The following is a 27220-nucleotide window of genomic DNA, read 5'->3' on the forward strand; positions in this document are numbered from 1 at the left end:
TATCAAACAGCGTGTCCTATTCCTGATCCAGTATGTTTCTTAATATTTATTCACGCTAGAATCTGAATATAAAATCCCCCCATCCCATCCCCACCAATGTTCCCCAAGATGATTTTAAGATTATTCCAAGATGGATTTAGAATGAACTGGAGGCAGATGAGTCACAATGGAATAAGCAAAGGTCAGATGATAGTTTGAATCCTGGCTGGCATTTCCTGTGTGCAATGGGCAGGTCCCTTCATTTTTCTAAGCCCCCTTCTCAAGTACTCAGTGCACTGGTGTATAGATTCAGTAAAGAAATGTTCAAGTATAACAGTATCTGGGAAAGAATACTTAAAAAAAAAAATCTGACTCTACCCATCTGGAAGTTAGCCAGAAAATAATCAGCCTGTGGCTCATAGGAATGTTCAAAAAAAATATTTATTTATAAAAAATACAATGGGATAAGTTTATGCTGAGAAATGCAGCAATAAATACAGTGGAAGAAAACAGAGCAACTCTACATCGATACATTGGCACAAACAGGAAGAGCAAACGCACCCCCCAGACCTCGATGTCTGCAGGCCAGCTTTGTACACGCTCCTTTCGAAACACCACTCGGAAAAGATCTTGTCGGCTTAGGTAAGAATGAGTACACATATAATCACAAATGCACACTGATCAGGACTTTATTTAAAAATTAGCAAACAATACTGTAGAAACATTGATATATAAATTTCTAAAATGCTGCATCTTAAATTTAGTTGGCAAAGACCACATTTAGCTATAAGCATGAATTTAGTCTTCCATGTAGAAACCAGATACTAAACTGTAAAAAAAGAAAACAAAGCTTCCTATTGTCTGAAAATACCAATTTAAGTAGAGGATTGTAAAAATGCATAGATCTTTAATAAAAGAATTGACTGTACAAGAGTACTCCCCTTTCACAGTATTCCTTTTTACTTCATATGTGAGTTATTGGTTATGCTGTAGGATTTAACTGTTACAGCACTAAAAGGCAACTATTTAGGGAAGAGGCAGAAAAAGGAAAAAGGAATGTATGTAAGGCAGTATTTCCTTTAGGTACAATAAGCATAATAGTGTTTTAGGAAGACAAGAGAAAAATTACTCAAGGCTAGCTTGGTTCTCACTGAATAAAAACAACGGGCTAAATACTGAGCTCCTCTGTGAATCTAATAATCAATGCCTTGGTCTCCATATTGGTAATCTGTGGGGTAGTCATCGTGGTACTCGCCATGATATTCATCTGGGTATTCTGCCTGATAATCACTATCACTGATTTCCGACCCATTTGTTCCGGTTCCTTGGCTTCCGTTGTGAATGACAGGTTCTGTGGGAGCAGCACAGTATTTGGGATCATATACTTGCCGCCCAAGCCCATACACACTCATTCCTTTCTGGGAAGCGACTTTGTTGGTACCCATCTGTAGAGAAATTGTCGAGTTGTCCACGGGTTGTAATGTTAGCTTCTGATCGTAGATGTCTCTTCGGGTACCCGGTGCTAACATCCCCGCCTGGTATTAAAACATAGTATAAAAGTTAAAACAGCAGCTAAAGTCTATTCTTGTTTCTTGTATTTTATAAATTATGAAATTCCCATCGAATGTGAACACTAATTACTTTCATTCGGCTCAGGGGCAAAGCTAGCTTACCAAAATATCCTGATGCTGACTCTCTTACAAAGCAATATTCACTGGCTTTCGAGCTAAGGTCAGCCCTTACTTCAAATCCTTGCTCTGCTATAAAATTGCTATGTGGCTTCAAACAAGTTAACTTACTTTTTAGTTTTAGGTTTCTCAAATGCAAAATGGGAGACAATACTACCTACTTTGGAATGAGAAGATTGGACATAACGAATATAAAAACAAAGCATAATGCTGGCATACCTGAAAGCTACACCTGAATGCCTATTATGACCATATACACTATCCAGGTTACCAATTTCAAAAGTCTGTAATACATTTAACAAAAATTATGCCGAGCAGTCCTTAAGGACTTGAGTCTTTCAGAAAGCTCTGAGACACCAAAGAGCCAGCTATTTCAGAACAACTACTCCCCTCCTTTTCAGAGTACTGTAACTCACCTAATTTCTCCACTTATGCCAAGCACATGCTTTCAGATTTAATCGGTAAAAAAGCAAATCTGAGTGGCAGCTCTGAGACAGTGCCTCATATGGCAGGACATATTCCATAAAGGGCAACAACACCACACCTCTTAAGGTCATGATGAAAAGCTTTTTCAAACTTTATTCCCACTCTTGTTGTATGTAAGACATGTCCCGCTCTGATATGGTTATGTGCACACTACCTTGCGAGGTGCTGGTGATCTATTTATTCTTCACAGGAAATACTTCCATCTTCTGTGGTGGTAGAATACTAGCATTCTCACCATGCTGTATTTCCATCTCCTTAGATTCACACGTTTACCATGATGCTAGCTAGAGTTCTTTGTAAAACACCAGATAATTTTACCCACCAAATTAGTTGAGGGCTTCTTTAAAAATAAAAGAAGCATCAGAATGAGCAATTCACTTGTATTTGGAACAAGACCACTGTAATAAACATATCTTTTTCTTCTGGTTAGGTAGAAAGGCCAGCTGTTCTAACTGCCAATAAAAGCCATGGGTCACACCATACTTGTGTGGCTACAGAAAAGGCCCTTTGATTCTTTTGCTTTCTCAGCAAATCTTACTTTCCTGAAGGAATATATATATATATATATCATACAAAAATAACCGCTTTGGACTCAGTTAATAAGAATAAGGTAAGTGTGAATTTAAATAGCCCTTTTATACTCTTTGAAACAAGTACAAAAAGGTATTGCTTACCTGGCTGGCTCCTTTGTTGGTGCCCATCTGCAGACTAATCGTGGTCTGATCAAAAGGTTTGTCAGTTTGCATTTTGGGATCATAAAGATGCCTCCTAGTCCCATAGGCTGTCATACCTGCTTGGCTGGCGCATTTGTTGGTTCCCATCTTTGAAGTTAAAATTAAAATCTCTAATTATCAGAAGTCAACAATATATATGACACAAACAAAACTTTCTGTTCTACTGAAAAGATTTCTTAGAAGGGACGCAACTGACAAGTGCCTTCCAATGCTGAGGCTGCAGTCAACTAGATACAAAATCTATGCTTTTACAAATAAATTTCAAGGTGCTCACTTTAAAAAGGAAAATCTCAAAAACTTCACTGGATATAAAGCCTCACAACATAATTCATCAGATACAAACATGCACATAGAAAGAGAAGGACAGACACACAAGAAGTTATTACAGTGGCAGAATTATGAATAATTTCCTCTCCAACTCTTTCCCCTACCCTCTTTAGCACAAATAACCAAATTTATGGGTACCTGCTTCAGCCATTTAAAGGGACAGAGCAATCTTTGGCTAAACAACATGCTTTTCTACTCCAAACGTGTTTTGCATAAAATGTGACAGTAAATGCCAGGTGTCTTCTCTGGCAGCTTAGCAAGGGCTTAAGTCTCATTAAAATCACCAACATTTTCATGGGAAAAGAACCACATTTCATTCCTCTAATTCTCATGTCACTAGACAGAGTCAGAGAAGGGCAGAATGAAGAATCTGAACTTAGCAATACTCAGAGAAATAATAATTAACTTTTATTCCCCACTGAGAATAACATGGAGGACCAACCAGTACACCTTGTTCTACTGGTTGGGGACACATTTCTACTGCTGGTCTTTTTTCCTTAAAAATCAAGATTTATTAAAGGAAAACGTTATTACTACAAGTCAAACCTGTCACTGGAGAAGATAAAAAGAGCACATGTAAGCAAAAAGGAAGGGAGGGGGGAAAAAAAATCATTGAAATCCTACCATTTAGACATTCATTGTAAAGATTTGTGTATAACCATCTAGCTTTTTTTAGCTTATGTTTCTGTGTACATATCCAGATACATATATATACAAAAATATGCATGTTCATTTAAAAAATAAAATTGGGATCACACTGACTATATAGTATTGGGTTGGCCAAGAAGTTCATTTGGGTTTTTCGTAACATCTTCTGAAAAACCCCAAACAAACTTTTTAGCCAACCCAATATTTTATGACCTGATTTGTTTTCCTTAATCTTTGAACTCTTGTTTATCATTTTCTTCATTACTAGTTCCTTCTATGGAGCTCTCACAATTTAAACAACTGATTACTGTCTGGAAATTCAGGTTTCCAATTTCTTGCCACTGACATGATTTGGTACTGTACAAAAATAAATCCGTATGTCAATTATACCCCGATAAAGCTGAAATAAATAAATAAATCCAACTCATGTAGACTCAAGTCAACAGTGAGGCGTTGTATCCAGCAGGTATCAGACAGTAAAGCCCTTAGCATATTAGGCATTTAGCAGTGGTGTTTTTGTGACGCTCTGCAGGGGAACAACATGAAGGGAAAAAAATACCTGAACAAAGTATTCTGCAGGACTGATAAATCATGCTTTACTAGGGTAAAAAAATGACTTTGGTATTGAGGTTTTCTAAAATTGCTTCATTTGGTCAATAACATTTAGGAACTTATAAAGTATATTTTCTTAAAAAAATAGGACAATGTAATTAGGAAAAAAAATCATTTCCTGGAGAAACAATTACTAAGTCAGATGGCACGCCTGAGGTTTCTTCTAAAACATTGTCGTCTCATGGGCTTTAAATGGACATAAATTGTATAAACCACAGATCCATCCCAAAATATACACTATAGTGTATCTATCTGTTCCTTACTTATGAGAGATACTTTGCATGGTAAGAATTAATGACATTGAATAAGTAACTGATATGCAATACCACATTGCTTACCTGCAAACCAATTACACTTTGGCCAGCTTTTAATTTTCCTTCATCAAAACGTCTTGTTTGTTTTTCTGCATACTTAACTCCAATGTCAATGGTTGTATGGAATCCTTTTGTTTTAGCCTAGACAGAAATATGCACACTAACTAGTGATTCTGCCAACAGTTTTACAGAAGGAACAACAAAGAAATGATACTGTCCATAGATGAAGGTTTCATTTAAGACCCAAGCTAGGGGTAAAAACACATCTAAAGCCATTCAAAAATACCCCAGACCTCTGAAATGTGAGTATTCTGATTAAGCTATCCAGTACTAGGCAGCTGATGTCAGCAGCTTTTCCTCAAAGCTAAGAAGAGACAGGCTCCTCCCTGACTAGTCTGAACTCCTATGAGAGCAAAGATGCAATTAATCACCAACATAGTGGGGGAATTTTTTAACCAGTCATTAAAGACATATACGTACCAGACCTGCTAGGGCCACCAGCGTAGTCTGAACCTGGGTCATGTTTCCATTCTCAAAAAGATCATTTGCTTCAAATATGTCATGTGGCTTCATACCATAAGCCTGAATAGCTTTGATAAAGTTGCCAATATTCTCCAACTATAAAGAAAAAAAAGCATACAACTTTTGGAGCTAAATACTGACATTCATATTATCTAAGAATTCTAAGGCTTATGACTAGGTACAAGATGCCAGGCAGAAAGCTACTTGGCAAGGATTCTCAACCAGATACATGGTAAGTGTAGCTCTCTCTGGAAAAGGAAGAGTATTTTCATAGTTGGTCACATAATGGTCTTTCTAATATTTTTAAGCAGTCAAGTTTTTTCAGTTCTTTAAAGTCAAGATCTTCCTTACATGTTTTAAAGAATTCTGTGTCTGACCTATCCCGGGCTGGAAGTTTCTTTGTCAAAAGGTACAAAATTATATTAATGCACAATTTATTATGTTTAAATTTTAATTTAAAAAATGTGTGGTTACTAAATGTTTATCCTCATAATTCAAAGCATATGCTCAAGACAAAACATCCAATTTTACTTTATCATACACATTCATGAACTAAGACTATGCTTAATACAGTGCTCTACAGTCAACCTTTAGTTGTTATGTTAAGTTCCTTGCTTTTTCCTTCATTTATCCTGTGTTCTAGGACCTAGACCATAGGCTGTATTTCTCTGTGTAAGCTGTGTCAAATCCTCTCTGAGAGTATACAGGCTAAATATGTAATAAGAAAACTTCTAAGCTAAACATCTAATAGTCACAGAACTAATTGTAAGTAATAACGGAAACATTAAAAATAACATTGTAAAACACAATACAGTCATGTGCACAAATTTCTGCTAAAATGTCTATTTTCAAATTGTTATCAAGTTCTCACTACATAAAGAGTAACCGACTGGAATCAGGGGTTGGTGGTTTGGCTGTTACCTGAGGCCAGTTTAATGAGGACTCATTGACCTTCTTCACTGATCCTGGCTGTAGCTTGTTTATGAGTCTGAAAAGAAAAGCATAAGTGATACCATATTTATTGGCACAACAAACAAGGACTGGAATGTAAAGTTGGTTCTTCTGACATCAGGAAAGGAAAGCATTAAAAACATGTGCAGAATATCAAGGTTTGACACCCTGCACAGGCAAGGTGGGCAAGACGGAGGCCCGTGGAAAGGACTAGAAGAGTGGCCATATTAGGACCGAAACTTACTCGCAGAGGATTATGCCATCTTTTAGGCCCAGCTGAAAGTTGGTGCCAATGCTCATGCCGGTCACCTCTTCTATCCAATTGCGAAGATCTTCTTCTGCCTGATGATCATACTTGGAAGCAATCTGAAATACAAGTTAACTAACTTTAGAAGTTTCACTAAAGCACGCAAAACTGCGGGCTTCTTCTGCTTTAATTAACCATTAAGACCACAGCTGTGACCTGCAGTAAATTACACTGGTTGGAGTTCACTGGCGAACCTAACCATTACAGCTTCAGTAACTAATAAAAGTTTTTGGTTAAGGAGGTGTCATACAAATTTTGAACAACACGTGGAGAGAAGCTGGGACTGAGGGGGAGAAAATATGGATCAAGATAAAACAGATTCCCATTCATGACAGAACAGGAAGTGACAGGGGCTAATAGTGTATTACAATATGGCACCAGCCACAGGAAATGTTAAAGATTAAGTCATCAGTTACCACATTCCAAAAAAGAGTGAGAGGGAGTGAGACTGACAGGATTCTGATACATCCAACTATTTTACACAGTATTGCAATACCTACCAGTCTAATAGTTTTGTTGCCTGGAAAGCTCTGGTGTTTCTATGCCTTCTAGTCAGCCAAATACTGCACACACACACCCCCCACACATACTTTCCTTGTAATAATTACTGTACTTACACTAGAATACTGAAATTCTGCTTATAGTCTGTATCATATTAGACTCCTCACAGGAAGGAAAAGCATTTGATTCACTTTTGGACCCGTAGTACCTACCCAGCATTGCATCAACACCCAAACATTTAATAAAATTAAAAGTTGTTAACTCTTTACTTACAGAATTCTACGACAAAGGCAACATTACCAACACAGATGCTTTACTATCATACATGCTAACAATACCTGCTAAACACAGGTTTTGAAAGATCCCTTCATAATAAGACCATAAACCTCAATTTAAAAAATAATAATACAATTTAAGTACTGTTAAAGATCACATGCTCAAGTTCTTATGCTATGCCTTGTCCCAGGGTCAGTCCTTATCAATCAGTTATTAAGGAGAAGAACACACCTGGGAAGAAGGAAAGATTATGTGTCATTTTTCTTCTCATTAGCACAGGTGAAAATGCCAACAACACACAAACAATGCCCAGGGGGACGGTAATCACAGTGAGCTTAGGAGTCAGCTGCAGCCGTTGCTGGAAATGGAAATAATCAGTGGAAATGTTTGCTTCTGTAACACATGATTAGTTTTAATTACGGAAAGAAATGAGATGGCATGAGGACATTCTCGTCATGGAGAGGCCCTCCAAGCTCCAGTCTACCCCAGTCACAGAGGAAACCTTCCCACCAAGTGTGGAGGAGGGGCCTCTGCTTCACCAGAGGGCAAATGACTTCACTAAGTGCTGTGTCATTTAAGGAGACAGCAAGTCCTCACCGTGCGCACTGCCTTCCAAGTTAGAGAAATGGCTCTACACCTTTGAAGAATAATGGATAATTTATTTAAGCTGTAGATTTACTCAACCAGCATCACAGATGGAAATTCAATGCGTTTATATTTTCATGTTAAGATAACTAACACTGTGCAATGCTTCCTGGATCAAGTTTTGGCTTGGAGGTTAGTTTATGAGAGAGATCAGGCAAAATGTTAATGTGTTAATTTCCTGCTCCCGGGACCCCCAACCCCTAAAAATCGCACATCTATTCTGACTTCCTGCCAGTCTGAGTTACACTGGCATCTGGATGTGTGGACAGGGAAGGAGGAGGTAGTGATGCGCGAAGCTTCTGCCGCAGGGACACGCAGCCTCTGGTGCGCAGGAGGGAACCATCGTTCCTACTACACCCCAGACAACAGTCCTGGATAATGTACCTCCTCAACACATCAAACACATCCACTTACATACGGCACCTTTAGAAAACGGACAAATAATAGATTAGAAAAATTTTAAGACAGCTATATTTTCACACCGGAGTCTTGTTCTAGGTGGCTAGAAAAAGAAATTCTCTCTATATGAATTTGGGGGTAGGGGGAAACAGAAAGGCACAGGCAAGGAAGAAAAGTAGGAAGTAGTACTCCTTAAGCATCAGCTATGAAAAGCAATATCTAAGAGTGAGTTGAATTTTTTTCAAAAGCAAAGCACTCTCAACTAGGAGATGCATTTCAATAAATCTAAAGAAACACAATATGCTAGGGTAGGAGGGGCTCTGCCTTGGCTAGAGCCTGGCTCCCGCATCTTGCTATGGGACACCGGTTCATTCGTCTCACTTCCGAACCAGTTCCTGTCTGTACAGACAGGAAGGCTGGCTGAATAAGGGCACTAGGTCTCCTCCCATTCTAAGCTGTGTGTTAAATAAATTGGTCAATAGGCAAAAATTGTAAAGAAATTCTTTCTCTTCATTTTTTCAAATGTAGAGTTAGAAGTTATGTTGGAGTTTTGTCTTTCTTGTGGGGGGGTGGTTAGTGGTGGTGGTAATTCTCAACCAAATGAGACCCATTTTTATTCAACCAAAAAACCATAAAAGCGTAGTTATGTTTCCTTTGTTCAAAATGTTTCTGACAGGTTTGGTGCCGTGTCCCAAACCACGGAGTGATTACAGATCTAACATGAAATATCCAAGTAGGAACGCCAGGGAGAATTTTCATGTCCTCTGTTCACTGTTCTAATCAAGGGAATGATGAAAGAAAAATCAAGGACTGGACTCAGATGAACACAGGTTCAAACCCTGACCTCTGACTAGTTACATGTGGGGCTCTGGGTGGCTCACTGACTAGGTCTCTGAGACTTAATATAATAGCACATGCACGGAAAAAATTCAGAAGCACACGCATGGAAAGCCAAGAGTCCAGGTGATAAACTAAAAATGAAAACCAGGTATGCTTCCACATCATATAACTATTGGTTTTGACTTAGAGTTTTCCTTTAAGTGAAGGAGCAGCAAGGATTTTTCTACCCAAATACTGCTAATAAGTGAGCTTTCTGAAGTCACGTCAGCTAAATAGAATTCAAGATTTAGGAATGTGCCCTTTCCTTTTTTACGTTCAAAATTAAAAAAGAAAAACATTCTTCAAAATCATCTAGGGAAAAAATCTATTTCAAGTTGTCTCTTAGCTTCTGGCCTGCAGCTCTGCTCCATAGGATATAGAAATCATAAGTTTCCTTTAAAAGTATACTAGAATACAACCCCAAGCTAATATAATTATATTCTTTAACTACACAGGTTATTTTTAAATTGTTTCTTATACACATCTTTTAAAATCAAGGGACTGAGAGCAATTTAAAATAAATGTAAGCTTTGGCCAATAAACTTTATTTATCAGGCAGGAAGTAAATGCTGGTATTTCCTCCTCAGAACAAGAAAGTTAGCTTCAAAAATTACCTAATCTAGGGCTTCCCTGGTGGCGCAGTGGTTGAGAGCCCGCCTGCCGATGCAGGGGACACGGGTTCGTGCCCCGGTCCGGGAGGATCCCACATGCCCCGGAGCGGCTGGGCCCGTGAGCCATGGCCACTGAGCCTGCGTGTCCGGAGCCTGTGCAAAAAAATTACTTAATCTTATCTCATTAATACCTCATGGAAATTTCACTCCAGTCTGTTTAAAAATCACTCCTCCAAGTTGTTTAAAAACATTCACTTCTTTACTATTCTTTAAGATTTATTTTATTTGACCTTCCTAAGTGGATTTCAGAATTTCTGCCTGGTGCATTCAAGTCCACAGCAGCCCCTTGTTCCTCACGTGGCCCTGCCTCCTTGCCTAAACACCCACGAATTCTCTGCAGCGGGGCCTCCCAACTCTTCTCACATCAAGACACACTTGCAATGACTTTTGTACCATTGTTGCTGAGAACACCTGCTAGAGGCTTCTCCCTAGAGCTCACCAAACGTCCCACGCCCCCCAAATACAATCAAAAAGCAAAGAAATGAAGACTGAGAAAAAAGCCTTTAGGGCATCTGACGGCATTGACCATCTCCTGCCATCCAGTGCTTCTGAGCCCAGGGCCCATGCCCAGAAGGGCTGCAGCCTCTGCTCGCCCCTGCATTCTCCTCAGAGCAGCTAAGAGCACCAGTCTGGAGTCACCTTCCAGTACAAAGGCCTTTCTTCTGGATTTCTAAAATAGCACTTGTTTATTTTTATTTATTCTTTTAGGCCACTTGTTGAGGACCTCTTTTTTTTTAAAATAAATTTATTTATTTTATTTATCTTTGGCTGCGTTGGGTCTTTGTTGCTGTGCGCGGGCTTTCTCTAGTTGCACTGAGCAGGGGCTACTCTTCATTGCGGCATGCGGGCTTCAGTAGTTGCGACTCGCGGGCTCTAGAGCGCAGGCTCAGTAGTTGTGGCGCACGGGCTTAGTTGCTCTGCGGCATGTGGGGTCTTCCCAGACCAGGGCTCGAACCCGTGTCCTCTGCACTGGCAGGTGTACTCTCTACCACTGCGCCACCAGGGAAGTCCCATAGCACTTGTTTTAAAAAAATTAAACAGGTATAAGTACGTAGAGCACATGTTCTCAGTGGGGGTGATACTGCCCCCCAAGGGAGTGAAAACCACCTTAGATATTACAATAATTTGTGACCCTCCCCAACAAACTCTGTTCCTTTGTTTTAAATTTGGTGGAGGTCGGGAGGCAATTAGGAAAAACGTCTAGACTCTTTGGGAAAGAGATGTGGAAAACAAAGTTGAGAAACACTAGACAGAGTAAAAAAGTACAGGTCTCTCTTCACCCCTCCTCCAAATCCTACTCCCTTTCCCACCTCCCCAGAAGTAAGCTCCTGTCCTGTCTGCCAAGTCTTCTTCCAGACCACATGCACATGTCTTACAATGAATCCTGTACAAAACAGCACTAGAAAAAGATCCCCTTCAACAACACAAGCCCTGAGGGCCTAAACTTCCTAGCAGTAAAGGGAGGCACTAGATCAGATAAAAGCCGGCTCCTTCTGGCTGTTAAGAATTACCCAGCCCTTCCTAGCACTGAGGTCTGAGAAATTTCCCTGGCAGAATCCCTAAGAGGGGATACTGAGTAATGAGGGGAACCGATCTTCAAACACATCTCCACAAACTGACCCAAACGGCGCTGTTCCACACTGTTGTTCTATGGAGCATTTGGCCAAGACGCAGTTTAGCAGAAAGATGGGGCTGTACCTGGCACGAGGCCGGGTGATGATCGTATATGTACGAGAACTGTCTGACAGCCGGCTTACACCAGGATATTGTAGAATCTGCTAAAGAATTAAGACATGTCTTTCCTCTATATTCCTTCCCACAATACATTTTTTATCCCAGCAGTCATTACAACCTGAAGCAGACAGACAGGTTACTGTCTCTGGTGGTTACAAGGGTGTCCCCCCAAATGTCAGTCGTGCCTGAACTCTCACTAGACGCCATTTTGAGCCACCAGAATAATCCAGCATTACCCCAAACTCTCTTAAGTAAAATCATATTCACTGTCAGCTTCCCTCTCTTTCAAGTGATCCTTGTGTGTCTTGGATTCTTCCTTCAACTTCTTTCTGCATTACTCCTTCCTTTTGTCCTTCATTCAAATGGCCACTTTGTAACAGGCATGGTTCAAAGGCAAAAGTCTCTGTCCTAAAAGCTGACATTCTAGTGGAAAGAGACAAATATTAAATAAGGTGTGTTAAGACATTCGTCAAAAAAAGAATAAAGTAGGGTATTTAAAATAAGGGGAGACTAGAAAGACTGGGACCTCCACAGACTCAAACAAGAAACGAACAGTAAATTTCCATCTGAAATATCAAGATGCTGCTTCCCTTCCTTTGCTTTATCACTTTTCCTTGTTGCTATCTCATGCAAGAGAATGAACAGGCTTTAACAAGGCTGACCTACCTTAAACCCTTCCCCCAACAGATCCTCCAAACATGTAAAATACCTTTGCAAATTTTTAAGTATTCTCATTGGGGATACAACAGACCAAAGATCACATGCTTTGAAGTCAAACTTCAAAAACTGTGTTCCCAGTTCCAGAGTGACATAAGTAAGTAACTTAACCCTGGTGACCTCATTTCTTGCAAGTTGTCTCCTTCCTTCCAGGGCCATTGTGAGGAGGAAGCCCATCTCAGTGCCTGACACACCTCAGAATTAACACTCGCAGCTTGCGTTCAGAACTGGTATGAACCAAACCCCACTGCAACCTGTTCCCTTTCCTGTCTACAATTCAAAAAGAGCATTCCACCACGGACAGGCTCACCTCAGCTACTGTCCAGTCCCATCACCACACATCTCCACTCTCCTTCCTGCCTGTGTTTGCATCCCAAATTCTCATTTTTTTCCAGATTACTGCTGCTGAAAGAGATGAAGTAACTATTTTTTCTAAGTGAGTTTGTCAAAAAAGCAGCAGACTCACAGACATAGAGAACTAGTAGTTATGGGGGGGGGGGAATTTAGGGGTTGGGGGTGGTAGGTACAAACTACTGGGTGTAAGATAGGCTCAAGGATGTATTATACAACATAGGGAATACAGCCAATATTTTGTAAAAACTGTAAATGGAAAGGAACATTTAAAAATTGTATAAAATTTTTTTAAACTTTTTAAATAAAAAGTATAAAATTAAAGAAAAAAAAAGTAGCTAGTACAAATGTTCAGTCTACTATCATCAACTTTAAACACTGGATTAAAATCAGATCCTGGGGGAATGGTAAATACCAAATGTAAGACAGCAGTTTCTACAGGGAAGAAAGAATGGGATCGGAGAGCAACTGTATTTTTAATATATATTTTTTCTTTAAACTGGGAAAAAAATTTTAATTTAAAAAATGAAAAGTGGGTTTGTATTTTATGGGGAGTAGGGGGTAGGAATTCTAGAGAAAATCACTTTACATTGATGTCATGGTAGATTGCGTGCCTTCTTCAAGTTCACTATAGAATCTGAGACTCATTCTATGGCATGAACTTACTAAATATTTGAGAGGAAATGACTATATATTCCCAAACTAGGGAAAAATCACATCTGCCTGGGGTAAACCAGAGTGCCGTCTAAGGGCATTTTAAATTTTGGCCCTTCTCTGAGAGGTATGGCCAGATCTTCAGATCAAGGTATCAGCATATGGCACCAGCAACAATTTTTCCCTCCAAACATGTATAGTCATATAAATACAAAGATACTATGACTCAACATATGAATACCGTGAAAGTGACAAGAAATGCAAGATTTTAAAATAACTTAAGAGGAGTTGGTCCAGTGCCTAAAGCAAATACTATAACTCACAAATGGTAAGAAAAATGCAGAAACAATAGAAGGTCAACTTTGTCTTCTCCATCTAGAAAATGACCATCAGACTACAAAGCTTAGAACATACATAGTTAAAGGTGGATTTTGAAAGTTGAAACTTAAACAATGAGGAAGTAATCATAGAGGCTGGATTCCCAGAAAAATCTAGACTCAGAAATAATGATTAATAAAGATGTGCACATTGAATAGCTCACCACGTGAGAAATCTTGGCAAACAGTAGTAACAGGAACCTAGAGATGGGCCCACCCCTCCCCACTCCCACCCAAAGTCAAGGGTGTCTCCCCTACAGGCTGAAGAACCTGGCTGTCATACTCGAGTGGACTACAGAGAGAGGGTGTGCACTCAGAGGGGCAGGGCAGTCATCACCAGGAGCCAGGGTAGGTATGTGAGGTATATCCAAGACCACCTGCCTATGTCTTCTTGAGGTCAAAACAGGCTTCATTCATCTTTCTACCCCTAGAGCCCATGCCTGACCCATAGTGGGTACTCAGTAAATGATTTTTTATTTACCGATAGTATTACCAGACTAGGGAAATGCCACAGATCTAAAGATCTCTCTTGTTACGGAGAGCCATCTGCATTTGAATGCTTGGTTTTTATGGGCGTCACATCTCCTAGATCTCATCTTAGATGGATCACTAGGGACATATCTGTTTTACTTTCTGATAAAAGTCCCTTATGTCTATGGCACTCCTGAAGTCCAGTTTCGTAACCCTAGAAGTAGGGCCTGGTCAGAAGGAACAACCATGCCCACTGTGCTGATCTACGTCAAGGTAGGAGGAGCTCCTAGGGATGTGTACCCGGAGGCTTAGATTTAGATCTGTGCTCTTCTGTTCTGGTAGCTAACAATTTGAAACTATTGGGCATACTTAATAAACTTATAAAAAATAAATTGGGAATAGCTAAAAAGAAACAAAATTCAGATTCAGAAAGATCCTAGCTTAATCAACAAATTCTTCAAGACATATGTAAAATCCTGTCCAAAGTTCTAGAACTAACTAGTAGTGCTTACTCAGTGAGCCTAAAAAAGCTAATGCTATCTTGGTCTGCACAGGTCTACAATTATTTATAAAATACTATTGCTCATCTTATTTGTTTGATGGAAACAGCCTCATAAGGTAATCAAGGAAAGAATTATTTAAATGAAACAGGTGTGAGAGGAGTATGTGAACTATAAAATCTTAGGCAATTAGTCACCTCTAGACTCAGAAAATCAACTTGCCAAAGCAAGGATTGGAATCCTCCTTCGAACCACTTCACCAGGTGATGGCATGGATCAAAACAGAATGAGTTAGTGCTTTGTAGTCAAACAAAGGAGCTAGTTAATAATCCCACTGTACCCCAGTGGTCAATTCTGTGGGCCACACTCTAAAAGGGGACATTTACAAACTGGCATCAGTTCTGAGAAGGAGCAAACTGGGTGCAGAAAAGATTAGGAGAATCATACACAGCCTATCGTGAGAGACTGGTCAGCCAGGAATGGCTACATATGGCCCAGAAGGGACTTTGGGGGCAGGAGAAATAGCTTAGTACCATCTAACTATTTAGATGGAAGTCATACAGAAATTCTGGATGCCACACATAGGGCAGGCCACGGATAAAAAAGCAGAAATCCTAGGGAGCCGACCAGAGAGGCAGGCAGGAGTGGAGAAAGCACGTGTGCCAATGCAGCAACGGTGGGAAGGAGACCCATGAGAAAGCTTGCTGGAGGACATCCTCTCACTCGGGAAGGAGGCAGGCTGGGTCTTGAATTTTACCTCACTGTAGAGATCTTGCTGAAAGGGGATCTTAACGAAAGCCCCCAGAGATAAAGGAAAACAGAGATGCTCTTCAAGTTTTTGTTTGCTTTGCCTCACCTCTAGAATATTTAAGGGTCTACACCTCACTCATCACAGTATTTGCAGGTACCCAGATTTTTTTGCTGCTATCCAGGTTTTTAACACTTGTCTCCTCAGCAGGACTCTAGATGCCTCCTAAATAATCTGAGTTGGGCAATGTGAATAGCACTGAAAAAAATCTTCCTTTCTTTTTCCATAATTACAAGGAATATCATGGCAGTAGCTTTTTTGTAGCTTGGGAATGTCTATTCATTCCTCATCAATTACTTGGCAAGTCTGCTTCATAGGATGAGTCTCGGAGTCCATTATGACCTGAGGAAGAAGGCATGAAATCCACCCCCACTGTCCCAAGTGTCAACCGTAAACTCATCTCTCTCTGGAACTGGGAAACCCTTTCCGCCCCCAGACCACTGACTACATTCATCCAAGTGCTCCCAGCTGTCCGCCCCAGAACAGAGTCAAAACACACACTGCCCCCTGACTCTGAACTACTGATGAGACGAGGGTGGAAAGGAGGCCAAGGAGGAACAGATCCCAGCATCTCAGTCAGCTTTCAGTACATCTGGAGCTCCTCTTGGGGATCCTCTTCTGCTTACCAAAGCTGAGCCTGCCCATAGGAGAGATGGCTTTATCCAACCAGCAAAGAACAGAGCTGAAACACCTCCTTTTAAATGTAGGATAGATGCTGGCTAGAGAGATTTCATGGGAGTCTTACAGAGAGGTATTAACTGTGCTAGATATCACTGTTGTTTTCTCCCCAATGAAAACCAGAGGGTGTGAAATTTCAGTGAAGTCACACGGCACTCTCCACATCTCAACAGTAAAAACTAACTCCACATTTTACCTGATTGTAATGTCATCTGAGAGCACAGAAATGCGAGGAGAAAGTGAGTTCCTCTGGAAGCACTGCACCCTCCATCAGAGTGCTGCACCACAACACCAAGGTCCCCTGGACATTGTGTCATGAAGACTTGCTAGGGGACACCCAAGCACAAAGAACAAAATAAGCCCAGCTTCGCATCCTTTCCAGGTCAAGGGCCGAGGGACTGAGGAGACAGCAGAACCCAGGCTGCAAAGGGGCCCCAGCAGGACTCAGCGGAGAGAAGCAACTGAATCAACAGTGTATTCCACGAGCAGGCCTTGGCCTGGACCCCTCTCCTCCTACTCCCGGCTGCATACGCCATCATACAACAGTGGTTCCATGAGAAGAGGAACACAGCACTTGCAACAGAAAAGGGGATGTCTTATCCACCTCAGTTCTGTTTTCCTGGTCCTTTTTCCTTTCCCAACTTTTCATGGCGAAGAAGCTTCTTCGCTGCTTTGCTCCCACCCACCGTGTGTATTGAGCCCTTCCTTTATTTGGTCCATCAGTGGGCACAGACTACCCCCCTATCATGTCTGAAACAAGCGCATCTTTGAACCTGCTGCCAGCCTCAAACACTGTCCTGTTTCTCTTTTATTTCAAGACAAACCTCTCCATTTCCTCACTTAGTACTCCTTCCTAACCCCCACCGGAAATTTGCTCTACTGAAAATGATCTCTTAAAAGGTCACCAGTGATCTCCCTGTGGCCAAGTCCAGTGGCCTGTTTCCTCTTCCTGGCCTCTCTGCAGCACTCCTGGGGAACCCTCCCGTCTCTCTTCCCTCTGGCTTCTTGTTAAAGGACCTGGAGCTTCCCTCGCTGGTCTGCCTTCTCCTCCTCCCAAGAGATGCTGATTCCCCAGAGTTCTGGCCTCAAATTAAAATGATTAGGGGCATGGGCTCTGGAAACTTAATGCTCCGTTTAGAATTCCATCTCCACCATGCCTCAGTTTCCTCACCAGTAAATCAGAGATCATTAATAGCGCTTCCATCAGAAGGTGCTGAGAAGAATCAATGACTTAATTTACATACATCTTAAGAACTCAATAAATGTCCACCCCTAACCTTCTATCTACACTTTGCTGGTCACTTCTGTCCAGATACTAGAGATTTCCTCTTTCAAATCCAATATACCATAAAAACCACTTACTTGATACTACTATTTGATAGCTATTTTGATAAGAGATCATTGTGATGCTGTCTGAGCTTTCTATTTAAAAAATTATCTCATCATAATTTATAAGAGATGTCCTCGCCCCATTCTTTGGCCTTATCTCATTGCCCACTCCCACTTGAGTCTGGTGGGGGTGACAGATGGCATAGGGGTCACAAATGTCACTGACTCAAGACTTGAAAATAAAGAACTAAAGCAAGTGACATGAATTTTGACAAGGCTGCTTTGATAGTTTTATTTGTTCTTAACATCAAGAGGAGATCTTCCTTCTCTTCTGAACCTTTGGTGGGAACTATACAATTGTTTAGACAGCAAGTTGGTAATACCTATAAACACATTTAAATGTTAGGTCAAAACTTACACACTTTTCCACACAAGTACGTTTTAAGACAATATCCATCAGCAGGGAAGTAATGAATAGTTACATAGTGGAAATCCACACAATAAACTATAATTCACTTTCTAAAATGTTCAAATGATATTTAAAGTTGTACAAGCAGTTGGGTAGGGGTAAGGGATGCAGGATACTTTCACTTCTTTACTTTTATATTTTGGTACGGTTTGCATTCTTCCTGACAGATATTTCATTCACAAAATACGGATCAAAAAAGAGAAGAGGTTCTCATAGGCAAGGAAGGTGGCATCGCAAGGTAGATGCATCATCTTCATGCAGAGATGACCCGTCCATGGTCATGGGCTCAGCAGGGACTCGGACCCAGGTCTGGCTCCAAAGTCTAAGGCTTTTCCACCACTGGATGTTCTCCCACTCCCACCCCTCTAACCAAACTGAGATAGGAACTCTAAGCTATACACAGAGAATATAGCACAGGCAACTACGCTGCTTGCAGACAGAGGATCAAGAACCAGGAACAGAGTGGTGGCTTAGACACTGGGGCTTAACATAAAGTCCTTCCAACTCATGGAGAAATGAGAGTGCAACCAAAAGTAACCACCACCACCATCACTGTAGCAGACTGATACACTGTGAACTTGCTGCGGCTTTGATTCAAACCAGCCCCGGAATCTGTAGTCTCAAAGGGCGTTGCCAGCATGGTTCAAAAGTTCACAATAAGAGATTTGGCAGAGATGCCTCAGACTTTAATTCTTCCCCTGGCCCCTATAAAAAGTAGCTTCCTACTGCATGCATGTTTTAGAAAATGTTGTAAGACCGACTGCAGAAGAGGATGTCAATAGCAGAGTTGTCACTGAAAGGAGAAAAAGAAAATGGAAAAATGAAGCCCAGAGAGGAAGAAATTTAGGAATGAAAGCCTGGCTGGCAAAGCCCACGCCTGTGTGTGTGTGTGTGTGTGTGTGTGTGTGTGTGTGTGTGTGTGTGTGTGTGTGTGTGTGTGTGTGTGTCCGAGGTGAGGTTGGGGCTGGCAAAGCCCACGCCTCTGTGTGTGTGTGTGTGTGTGTGTGTGTGTGTGTGTGTGTGTGTGTGTGTGTGGCCGAGGTGAGGTTGGGGGACGGGGGTTTATTCAACATCCAGGCCTCTGAAGAAAGGGAAAAGAAGAGACAAATGTATGTCCATTCAGGGGGAGAGATCTGGCTGTGTGTGGACTCTGAAGAGCTGCCTTAAGGTTCCAGCTCAGCTGCTAAGGGCTAAGGACTCCAACAAGCTCAAAATATGCTATTTAATATAAGTATAATTTCTATACTCGATTAGAAGTATGATTGCTGTTGCTATTTTTGCATCCAAAGTAGAATCACATGTTTGAATTATGAGAGACTCACTACACATGGTATTGATTATTTTCTCTATTTCCTCCCACGTGAAACGAAAGGAAGGAGGGAAAACTGCAATGATAAAGCACTCTCTCTATCCATTTGTAGAACCTCTGCAGCACGAAGCAGGCAGAGAGGCTTGAGATAATGAAGAAAGATGAGTGTGCAAACATTTGAGAAGGGGAGAGAAGAAACAACAATGATATCATAGCCAGCATGCCTAGCCACCACTCAGCAGCTAGGATCCCCTAGAAAATGTGGGGGGAAGAGAGGAAAAGGGCCATAAATGCTTAGCTTATGACTTGCCCAGAAGACTCCTTCCCAGCCCAGAGGGCCTTCTCTTTTCTCTGCACTCACATCCCTAATTCCTGGCCTTCCCACTGCAGATGTGGCCGCCCAACAGTGCCCATGGCTCACACCCTGAAGCTTCCTGGTCCTGGGAGGAAGGAAGATGTTGAAGAGGTCCCCTCCCTACCACCCGGGGGAAAGCTAGGAATTAGGCTTCTCTACTCATGGACTTGCTTCACACAGATCTAGGAAGATCCTTCCAAAGACCATTTAAAACTGAAGGCCTCCAGTGACAACAGTACAAGGTAAATATGTTTATTAGTCCACTGTGGAGGAATACGAGCCCCGCCCGAACCAAGAAATGAAAGATGTGTCTTGTCTAACAGCAATCGACTTCTTAGGAAGAAAAACCCAAGTAATGGCACGCCCAGAAAACAAGGCCTCTAGCTCTACACAGAAGTCCGTGGCCCTGTGGGCAATGTGGACAGAGTGAGAACAGGGAGAGAGACTCCGGGATTTCACTGCAGGAATGAATCACAGGCTGCCAGGGGAGGAGGCTTGGATCAGGACTCTGGGGGCAGATCACAGACACAGAAGAGAAATCGAGAGGTACTGCTTGGCTCTTTAGTCCCCTATTTGCCAGAAGCCTCATTCAGATACAAACAGATTCGTGCCTGAATGTCCAAGTACTGGCGGTAATCTTAAAATCTAGAAGATTAATCAGGAGAACACGGGACTGAACCTACCCAACAGAGCAAAATGGAACAATTGCTAACATTTACATAATGTGTACTTTTGGCTCTAGGCATTATTTGAAACGTTACGTGGATTGTCTATCTTGCTTATTTCTCCCCAAAACCCTATAGAGGTAGGAACTAGCACATCCTCATTTTACAGATGAGACACAGACAGGTTATTGGCCCAAAGTCACAGGGTAAGAGGCAGAGCCAAGATTACAACCCAGTCAGTCTCCAAGGTCACCAGGTTCTACTTTCTCACTGCGAGGAACCTAGAGGGGACCTACCCAACATCTTCAAGTTCACAAAGATTCCCATGGTCATGTTTTTATAAAATGTGCAAAATTCTTTTGTACTTTTTGTAATGATAAGCTTCAGGCCCCACAAACAGTGTGGATCAACCCCAGGCTCAAAAAACCCTTAACAAAAACTTGAGCACAAGTACATATGAATAATAGCTAAGAGCCCACCATGGCTACGAGTTCAGAGTTAAGGAAAGCCAATGCACGTGGTATATGCTATAGAAGGCTAATGCCTAGAAGAAAATGAAACTTGCAGAAAATTCTAAGAACTAGTTCCTTTCCACCACCTAGTCATATTTAGACGAGAAATAAACATTTCCCCTCTCTCTTAGATATAATGGTCATAATTGGCTGAAAAACCAAAACCATCCAATTGTGCTGCTTCCTCGTCTTCTTTTTTACAATTTCTTAAAATGTAACAGATAATATTAACTGTGGCTCCCGATATACTGCTAAGTGAAAAGAAGACACTCACTAACCTCATGATTCCACCTGGAAGGGGCAAAGGCATAGGGTGATAGAGGATATGCCTCTGTTTGATAATGGTAGCAGCAAGGTCTTCATTGTCAAGCTTATTTTTGGAATCTTAAAAAACTGAGGCAAAGGAAAGAGTGTAAAAAGCTGTAGATCACAGGATAGCGAGCTTGATAATGATCCCCATTACTATTCCAGAGTAAATAAGTCTGAGTATTTTTAAAGAAGTAGCATGGTACCTCTTCTCAATTCAGCAAACTGTCTATTTCTTTAACTGTTTTGGTCAAGACAGAAAAACAAACCAAAAAAGCAGGCAAACCACAATGGCACATCCCTACCAGGAGGAGCACGGTACCCTGGCGGCAGGCTTAATGGCAACTTCGCAGGAGGTCTTTTGGGAGATGCATCTGACAGAGCCTTGCAGAAGGCGCCTCTACCGTTCCTCCCTAATCTGGGAGTCTAAGAAAGAACTTCAGCAACAAAGAAGGAATTATCTTACTGGTAAGTTTTCAGTGTACTATTAACTATTAAAAGAAATTGCTCAAGAAAAGCAAACTATAAAAATCACCATGTCCTTCAAAAACATCACACTTGCACCACAGAATTCCTTTACACAGACTTGTCAAACATGGTTACTTTCCAGTTTCTAGAGATGGTAAAATCTATTCCTGATGGGTAAATTCATTAAATCAGCAAATATTTATTGGGCATCTACTATGTGCCAAGTTATATTCTAAAATATAGATCTTGATATAGCTCATCAGTGAATAAGACCGAGATCTTATTGCTGGTGGAAAGAAACAATAAACAAAAAGTTCTGAATTTAAAACCTATTTCTGGGGATTTCCCTGGCAGTCCAGTGGTTAAGACTTCCTTCACCTTCCAATGCAGGAGGTGCAGGTTCGATCCCTGGTCGGGGAAATAAGATACCAAATGCCTCGCAGCCAAAAAACCAAAACATAAAACAGAAGCAGGGACTTCCCTGGTGGCGCAGTGATTAAGAATCTGCCTGCCAATGCAGGGGACACAGGTTCAAGCCCTAGTCCAAGAAGATCCCACATGCCACAGAGCAACTAAGCCCATGCGCCACAACTACTGAGCCTGTGCTCTACAGCCCACGAGCCACAACTATAGAGCCTGCACACCTAGAGCTGGTGCTCAACAACAAGAGAAGCCATTGCAATGAGAAGCCTGCTTAACACCATAAAGAGTAGCCCCTCCCCTGCTTGCCACAACTAGAGAAGACCCAAGGCAGTCAAAAATAAATAAATTAATTTTTAAAAAAGCAACGTTGTAACAAATTCAATAAAGACTTTAAAAATGGTCCACATGAAAAAAAAATCTTAAAAAACCTATTTCTGAACTGTAAAGTTAAAAAAAGAAAAGCTAAAGCTAAACCCATCAATACATTTTTACCATGATTCTGTTCCTCTAGCAGAAAACAAGGCAGACCATCTTCAGAAACAGTTTACAGCAGGAGTCCACAGACACCCTGGGGTTATTTTGATCTGCAGAGCAAACCGGTTGTCAAAGTGGCACTGGGCTGGTAGGCCGGCATGGCCTCATGGGACATTTGGTCCTATTTAATTATTACTATATTATTAACTTATTCTTCAATGACTTACAATTTTAGTAAATAAGCCTTCCAAAATGGTTTTTATCTATTGAGGGATACCATTTTGAAACCAAGATTCTGTGAGAAGCTACTTTGCTCAAATCAGACATTCCCTGGGAGCAGAAACTGTTAGAATGTGCATTCCAATTCCATTCTTCTTAGTATCTCAGTTAGACTCCTCCCAAGAAACATGCCCAGGTAAGATCATTTCAGCTTCACCCACTCCCGCCCCACAACTAATTTCCTCCACGTTCCCTGAGACCTGTAAGAAAGCTCCCAGCAGCATGTGCTCTAAGACTGCTGAGGGTATGCTTCACTGCATCCTCAGCTCTACAAGAGAGTACCCGACTCCAACATCTTGTTCAGAGCCAAGTGTCAGGAAATGCTGCGCTTCCTTTTGGGACCTGTCATGTTTCTATGGCTTGTAAGGCATAGAGGTATTTACCTTTGGTCCCCAAGATGCAGTCAAGGACCTGGCGTAACCTTTATGATACATGTAAGACCTTACTACTTTAGAAGTGTTTCCGTCCCTCACTGAACTTTCTACACCAGCTTCTATATATTCCCTGACCTTCTACTCCATTATAGTCTTTGTAGATTGCAAGTTATGATCCTTTTCTTGTCATTAGAGACATATTGATTATATTGCAGGCTGAAGGATTCTACTTTTTTTAGGCTGTTTTCAAACATCTTCTTGCCTATTAAAAAAAAGTAAGTTTGTATGTTCTACCAGGTATTATTATCTTATCAAACATGTATCTTAAATTTACTGACTTTTCCCTGAAATTTTACTAATTAAAACTATTTAAGATCAAATACTTCCTCAATTCAAATACAAAAAGACCAAAGGCTTTTTTTAATAGAAATGGAATACTTAAAAAGGCAGTGACATACAAGTCTAAGAAATATAACACCAATACTAGTTTTCAGAGGTGGTTAACTCTCACTTCCCCCATTTTACTGATTAGGAAGCTAGGACAGAAATACCAAATAATTTGCCCAACATCATTCAAGGTAGTAAGTGGCAGAAGGGAGATTAGAACCCACATCTGCATCACTCCAAGGTCCATTCCACACGATCTCCCCCCACTCTGTTAATGAGGTTTTAAGAAAAAAAAATTAATATTTAAGCAACATATCAGTTATGCAATACATAAAGAAAAAGCAGAAAGAAATCAAAAGGTGTCCAAACCAAGCAATAACAAAGATCATGTTCCACAGACCCACTCAATCAGGTGGTTCTGAGCCCTCAACTGAAATGCAGTATCTCATACAAAGGACTAGCAAACATGGATATTTGATTTCCAAGCCCAGAAGAGATTAAAACAGCATTAAATGAATAATCATGATGCCAGGAACTGACAGGTGAACAGCAAAAATAGCAGGGAGGAGGGTGGGCAATAGTGACATGTAGCAGAACATCCCTAAGTACCTCACTAAACTAAGATATCACTCTTAGAGTTAAAATTCTTAGAATATTCCAACATTTTTCTGTGATCTGGAGCAAATCCCATCTTTCTGAGCTTCAGCATCCTGATCTGTAAATGATGTTGGATAATCCCAGGAATCCTCAGAGGGCTGCTCTACTGCTGAGATCAAAAGTCTTCCTATGGGGCTTCCCTGGTGGCGCAGTGGTTGAGAATCCGCCTGCCAAAGCAGAGGTCACGGGTTCGAGCCCTGGTCCGGGAAGATCCCACGTGCCGCGGAGCAACTAAGCTGGTGCGCCACAGCTACTGAGCCTGCGCTCTAGAGCCCGGAAGCCACAACTACTGAAGTCCGCGAGTCTAGAGCTGTGCCCACAAGAGAAGCCACCACAATGAGAAGCCCACGCACCGCAACTAAGAGTAGCCCCCGCTCCACAACTAGAGAAAGCACGCGCAGGAACGAGACCCAATGCAGACAAAAATAAATAAATAAATAAATATATATATATATGTATAAAAAAGACTTCCTATGAAAGAATACTGCATGAAAGGACCATATAAATGAAAGGGGTTATTAAGGATGGTTTGATGCTTAAAGGGATAAACCCACAGCTATATAAACCTAAAGTTAAAACTAACTTTCTAAAGGTTCTGAAAGCTGAGGTTTTACTATTTTTAAAAACGTATAATAATTACAATGATCTAGCCTCAGTCCACGCATTTCCTTCAGTCCGCTCAATGATAAGTAGGCAAAGGGCAGAAGTTGCTTCATTAGTCAGCCAAAAGAAATTAACATGGATATTAACGTCCAAGAAAAGTAAGTCTCTAGAAGGACTGCCAAAGTTATCAGTACCTCATTTACAATGCAAAAGGTAGAGACTCAACTGTTGCCAGCCAAGAATCACAAGGGCGAATTAAAATTAATGTGCACAAGCCAGGCCAGGGTATCACATCCAGCAGTTTGGACATGCCGAGTCCTCTGAAAGGATTCCTAAAGCTCCTTATGCAAACCTTGGAAAGAACTGAACAATATTCTGCAAGTTTGCAGTTGGTGGGGTTTGTAATCAATCATACACAAACCACTCACTTTTCTGTTCTTTACAAAAATGTTCAGAAAATCGTTTTCTAAAATGGGCAACACACTTGACAAGGTAAAAGATCTAAATTTCCATTCTGGATACACAGACTAAAATCAACCAACTCTTTGCTTCAGGGATTGTTTAGAACTTATTAACAACTGAATTATAATATGATCTGGAGACTATATAACGGGGCGAGAAGAGCCACAATTCTCCCTTGGGGTGTGACAATGGTGCGCTTCATGGCCTCTACATAATTCACTCCACAGCGCGTACACCCCCAACGCTGGGATGTTACAGCTCTGACAATGGCAGTGAATTCTACAAGCGGTAGGACGGTGCGGTGGCAATCCTGACATGCTTCGGCTCCCGGGAGGTTAATGGGAATTAAACCACAGCAGCCCTCCTTTGTGGCGCTTTGGCCAGAACAGCAGAAAGGAGACAATGAGCGTTCTGTGAGCAGTTCCGCGCCGATTGGCTGCTCTCTCCCCCCAGAAACCCCTGATGTCATGGGCTTGGAATGCAGGGAGGGAGGAAGGAAGGAGAGGATTTGGGGAGGGGGACGCCTCTCATCTCTTTCCCAGACCGAAAGTACTAAAGATAAACCCAACGCATTCTTATGCTGGGCAAAGTGGCAGAACCGAGCGTTACCAAAGCCCAATCACTCCAAACTACAGCCCGCCTCAGCAAATAAACCCTAAACAAAAGCAACCCATGAAGATTTCCTTGATATCGTTGAAGTCTAACGTACTACAAACTTCAGTGTTTTATAAAAATAAATCTCAAGTCTACAGCAGATATTCCCAAAGCGGCGCACTCAGGCTTTGTCTCCGCTTCCCGCAGAAGCAGCAATTGGCACCGGTATTCGACAACCGTGAAGGGTTCTGGACGGCTCCCGTTCTTCCGGTGGTCCCTGAGGTCCGTGCGTGGGATGCTCAGCGGTCTCCCACCCGGGAAGAGGCGAGGAACAATGGGGGACCCAGTTTGGCCACGTTAGGCCAAAGTTGCCTAACTTTACTCGCGCACTTGAATTCGGCCTGGGGTCTGGAGTGAGAAAAGGTTCAGGGTCCGCCAGGAGCCCGGGCCGGAGAGGGTGGCGAAGGCTGCTCGCTGGGTCCCCAGACTCGCGTACTGACCCCACCTAAGGGCGAATGACCACGCAGGAGCGCCCCCTTCCCGGAAGGGTGCGTCCTGCAGCCGCAGAACCACTCCTGGAGCCGAAGACAGGCGCTGCGGGATTCCAGGAGCCCGGGAACCCACCGCCCGCCGCCAGTCCCGGCCCGCAGCGCTGGAACAAAGCCAGAAGAGAGCCTGGGAGCAGGCGCTTGGAGCCGGGGACAGGTCGGGGACGCGCGGCGACTCTCGCGCCGCCCCGACATCTCCTCTCCGCGAAGCCCGACAGAGACAAGGCGCACTGGGCGAAGCGCGGCCCACGCCAACCCAGTCCCAGGATCCCCTGGGCGGCGCCCTGCATCCCACCTCTGGCCTCGGGGTCCCGCCCCACCCTTGCCCAGGCGTACCTTGTTCTTGACTTCGGCCGAGAGCCCATAGGAAGGGCCCTTGTTGAAGTGGGTCATGATGATTCTGTAGGCGGGAAGAGGCTGAGCTCTGGTCCGGGGGTTTCTCGCACTCGGCTTCCCCGCTCCTGGCCCCGAGGAGTGGCCGCACCACAAGATGCTCGGAGCTCGCTCCCCTGGGCGGCGCAGGAATTGCCCGGACTCGGCGGCGGGGCGCGGGCGGTGCCTCGGCTACTGAGTCGGAGGAGGTCCCACAGAGCCTCCCGCTCGGCTCCGGAGTCCCGCACGAACTGCCCCCCACCGCCTCCTCCGGACCTTCAGGGATTGGCCGACTAGCCCGACCAATGGAGGGCCTCCTCCTCCCGCCTCTCCCGCGAGGGGGCGGCGCGGCCAATTGAAGGGCGGCGGGCGCGGCGCTCCCTCCCCGCGCGGGTCCCTGGACCC

General features: G+C 42.5%; 1 protein-coding gene across 1 annotated transcript; it reads right to left on the minus strand.

The window, feature by feature from the left end:
* Window positions 1–402: 402 nt before the first annotated feature.
* On the minus strand, window positions 403–27220 carry CNN3 (calponin 3). Its single transcript, XM_059063670.2, has 7 exons — window positions 26780–27220; window positions 6506–6627; window positions 6232–6298; window positions 5269–5406; window positions 4813–4929; window positions 2828–2974; window positions 403–1514 (listed from the first exon to the last, which is right to left on the minus strand). The coding sequence occupies exons 1-7, from the start codon at window positions 26834–26836 to the stop codon at window positions 1173–1175; spliced, it is 990 nt and encodes a 329-aa protein (XP_058919653.1). The 5' UTR covers window positions 26837–27220; the 3' UTR covers window positions 403–1172.

Source organism: Kogia breviceps, chromosome 1 (genome assembly GCF_026419965.1).
Source record: "Kogia breviceps isolate mKogBre1 chromosome 1, mKogBre1 haplotype 1, whole genome shotgun sequence".
Taxonomy (NCBI): Eukaryota; Metazoa; Chordata; class Mammalia; order Artiodactyla; family Physeteridae; genus Kogia; species Kogia breviceps.

Bases quoted from the DNA above. Each gene is read 5' to 3' on its own strand.
- CNN3 (XM_059063670.2), bottom strand. From the start codon at position 26,836: ATGACCCACTTCAACAAGGGCCCTTCCTATGGGCTCTCGGCCGAAGTC. The intron at 6,628-26,779 runs GTACGCCTGGGC...CTTGTATTTCAG, and splicing joins CGGCCGAAGTCAAGAACAAG to ATTGCTTCCAAGTATGATCA. The intron at 1,515-2,827 runs GTAAGCAATACC...TTTTAATACCAG, and splicing joins CCAACAAAGGAGCCAGCCAG to GCGGGGATGTTAGCACCGGG.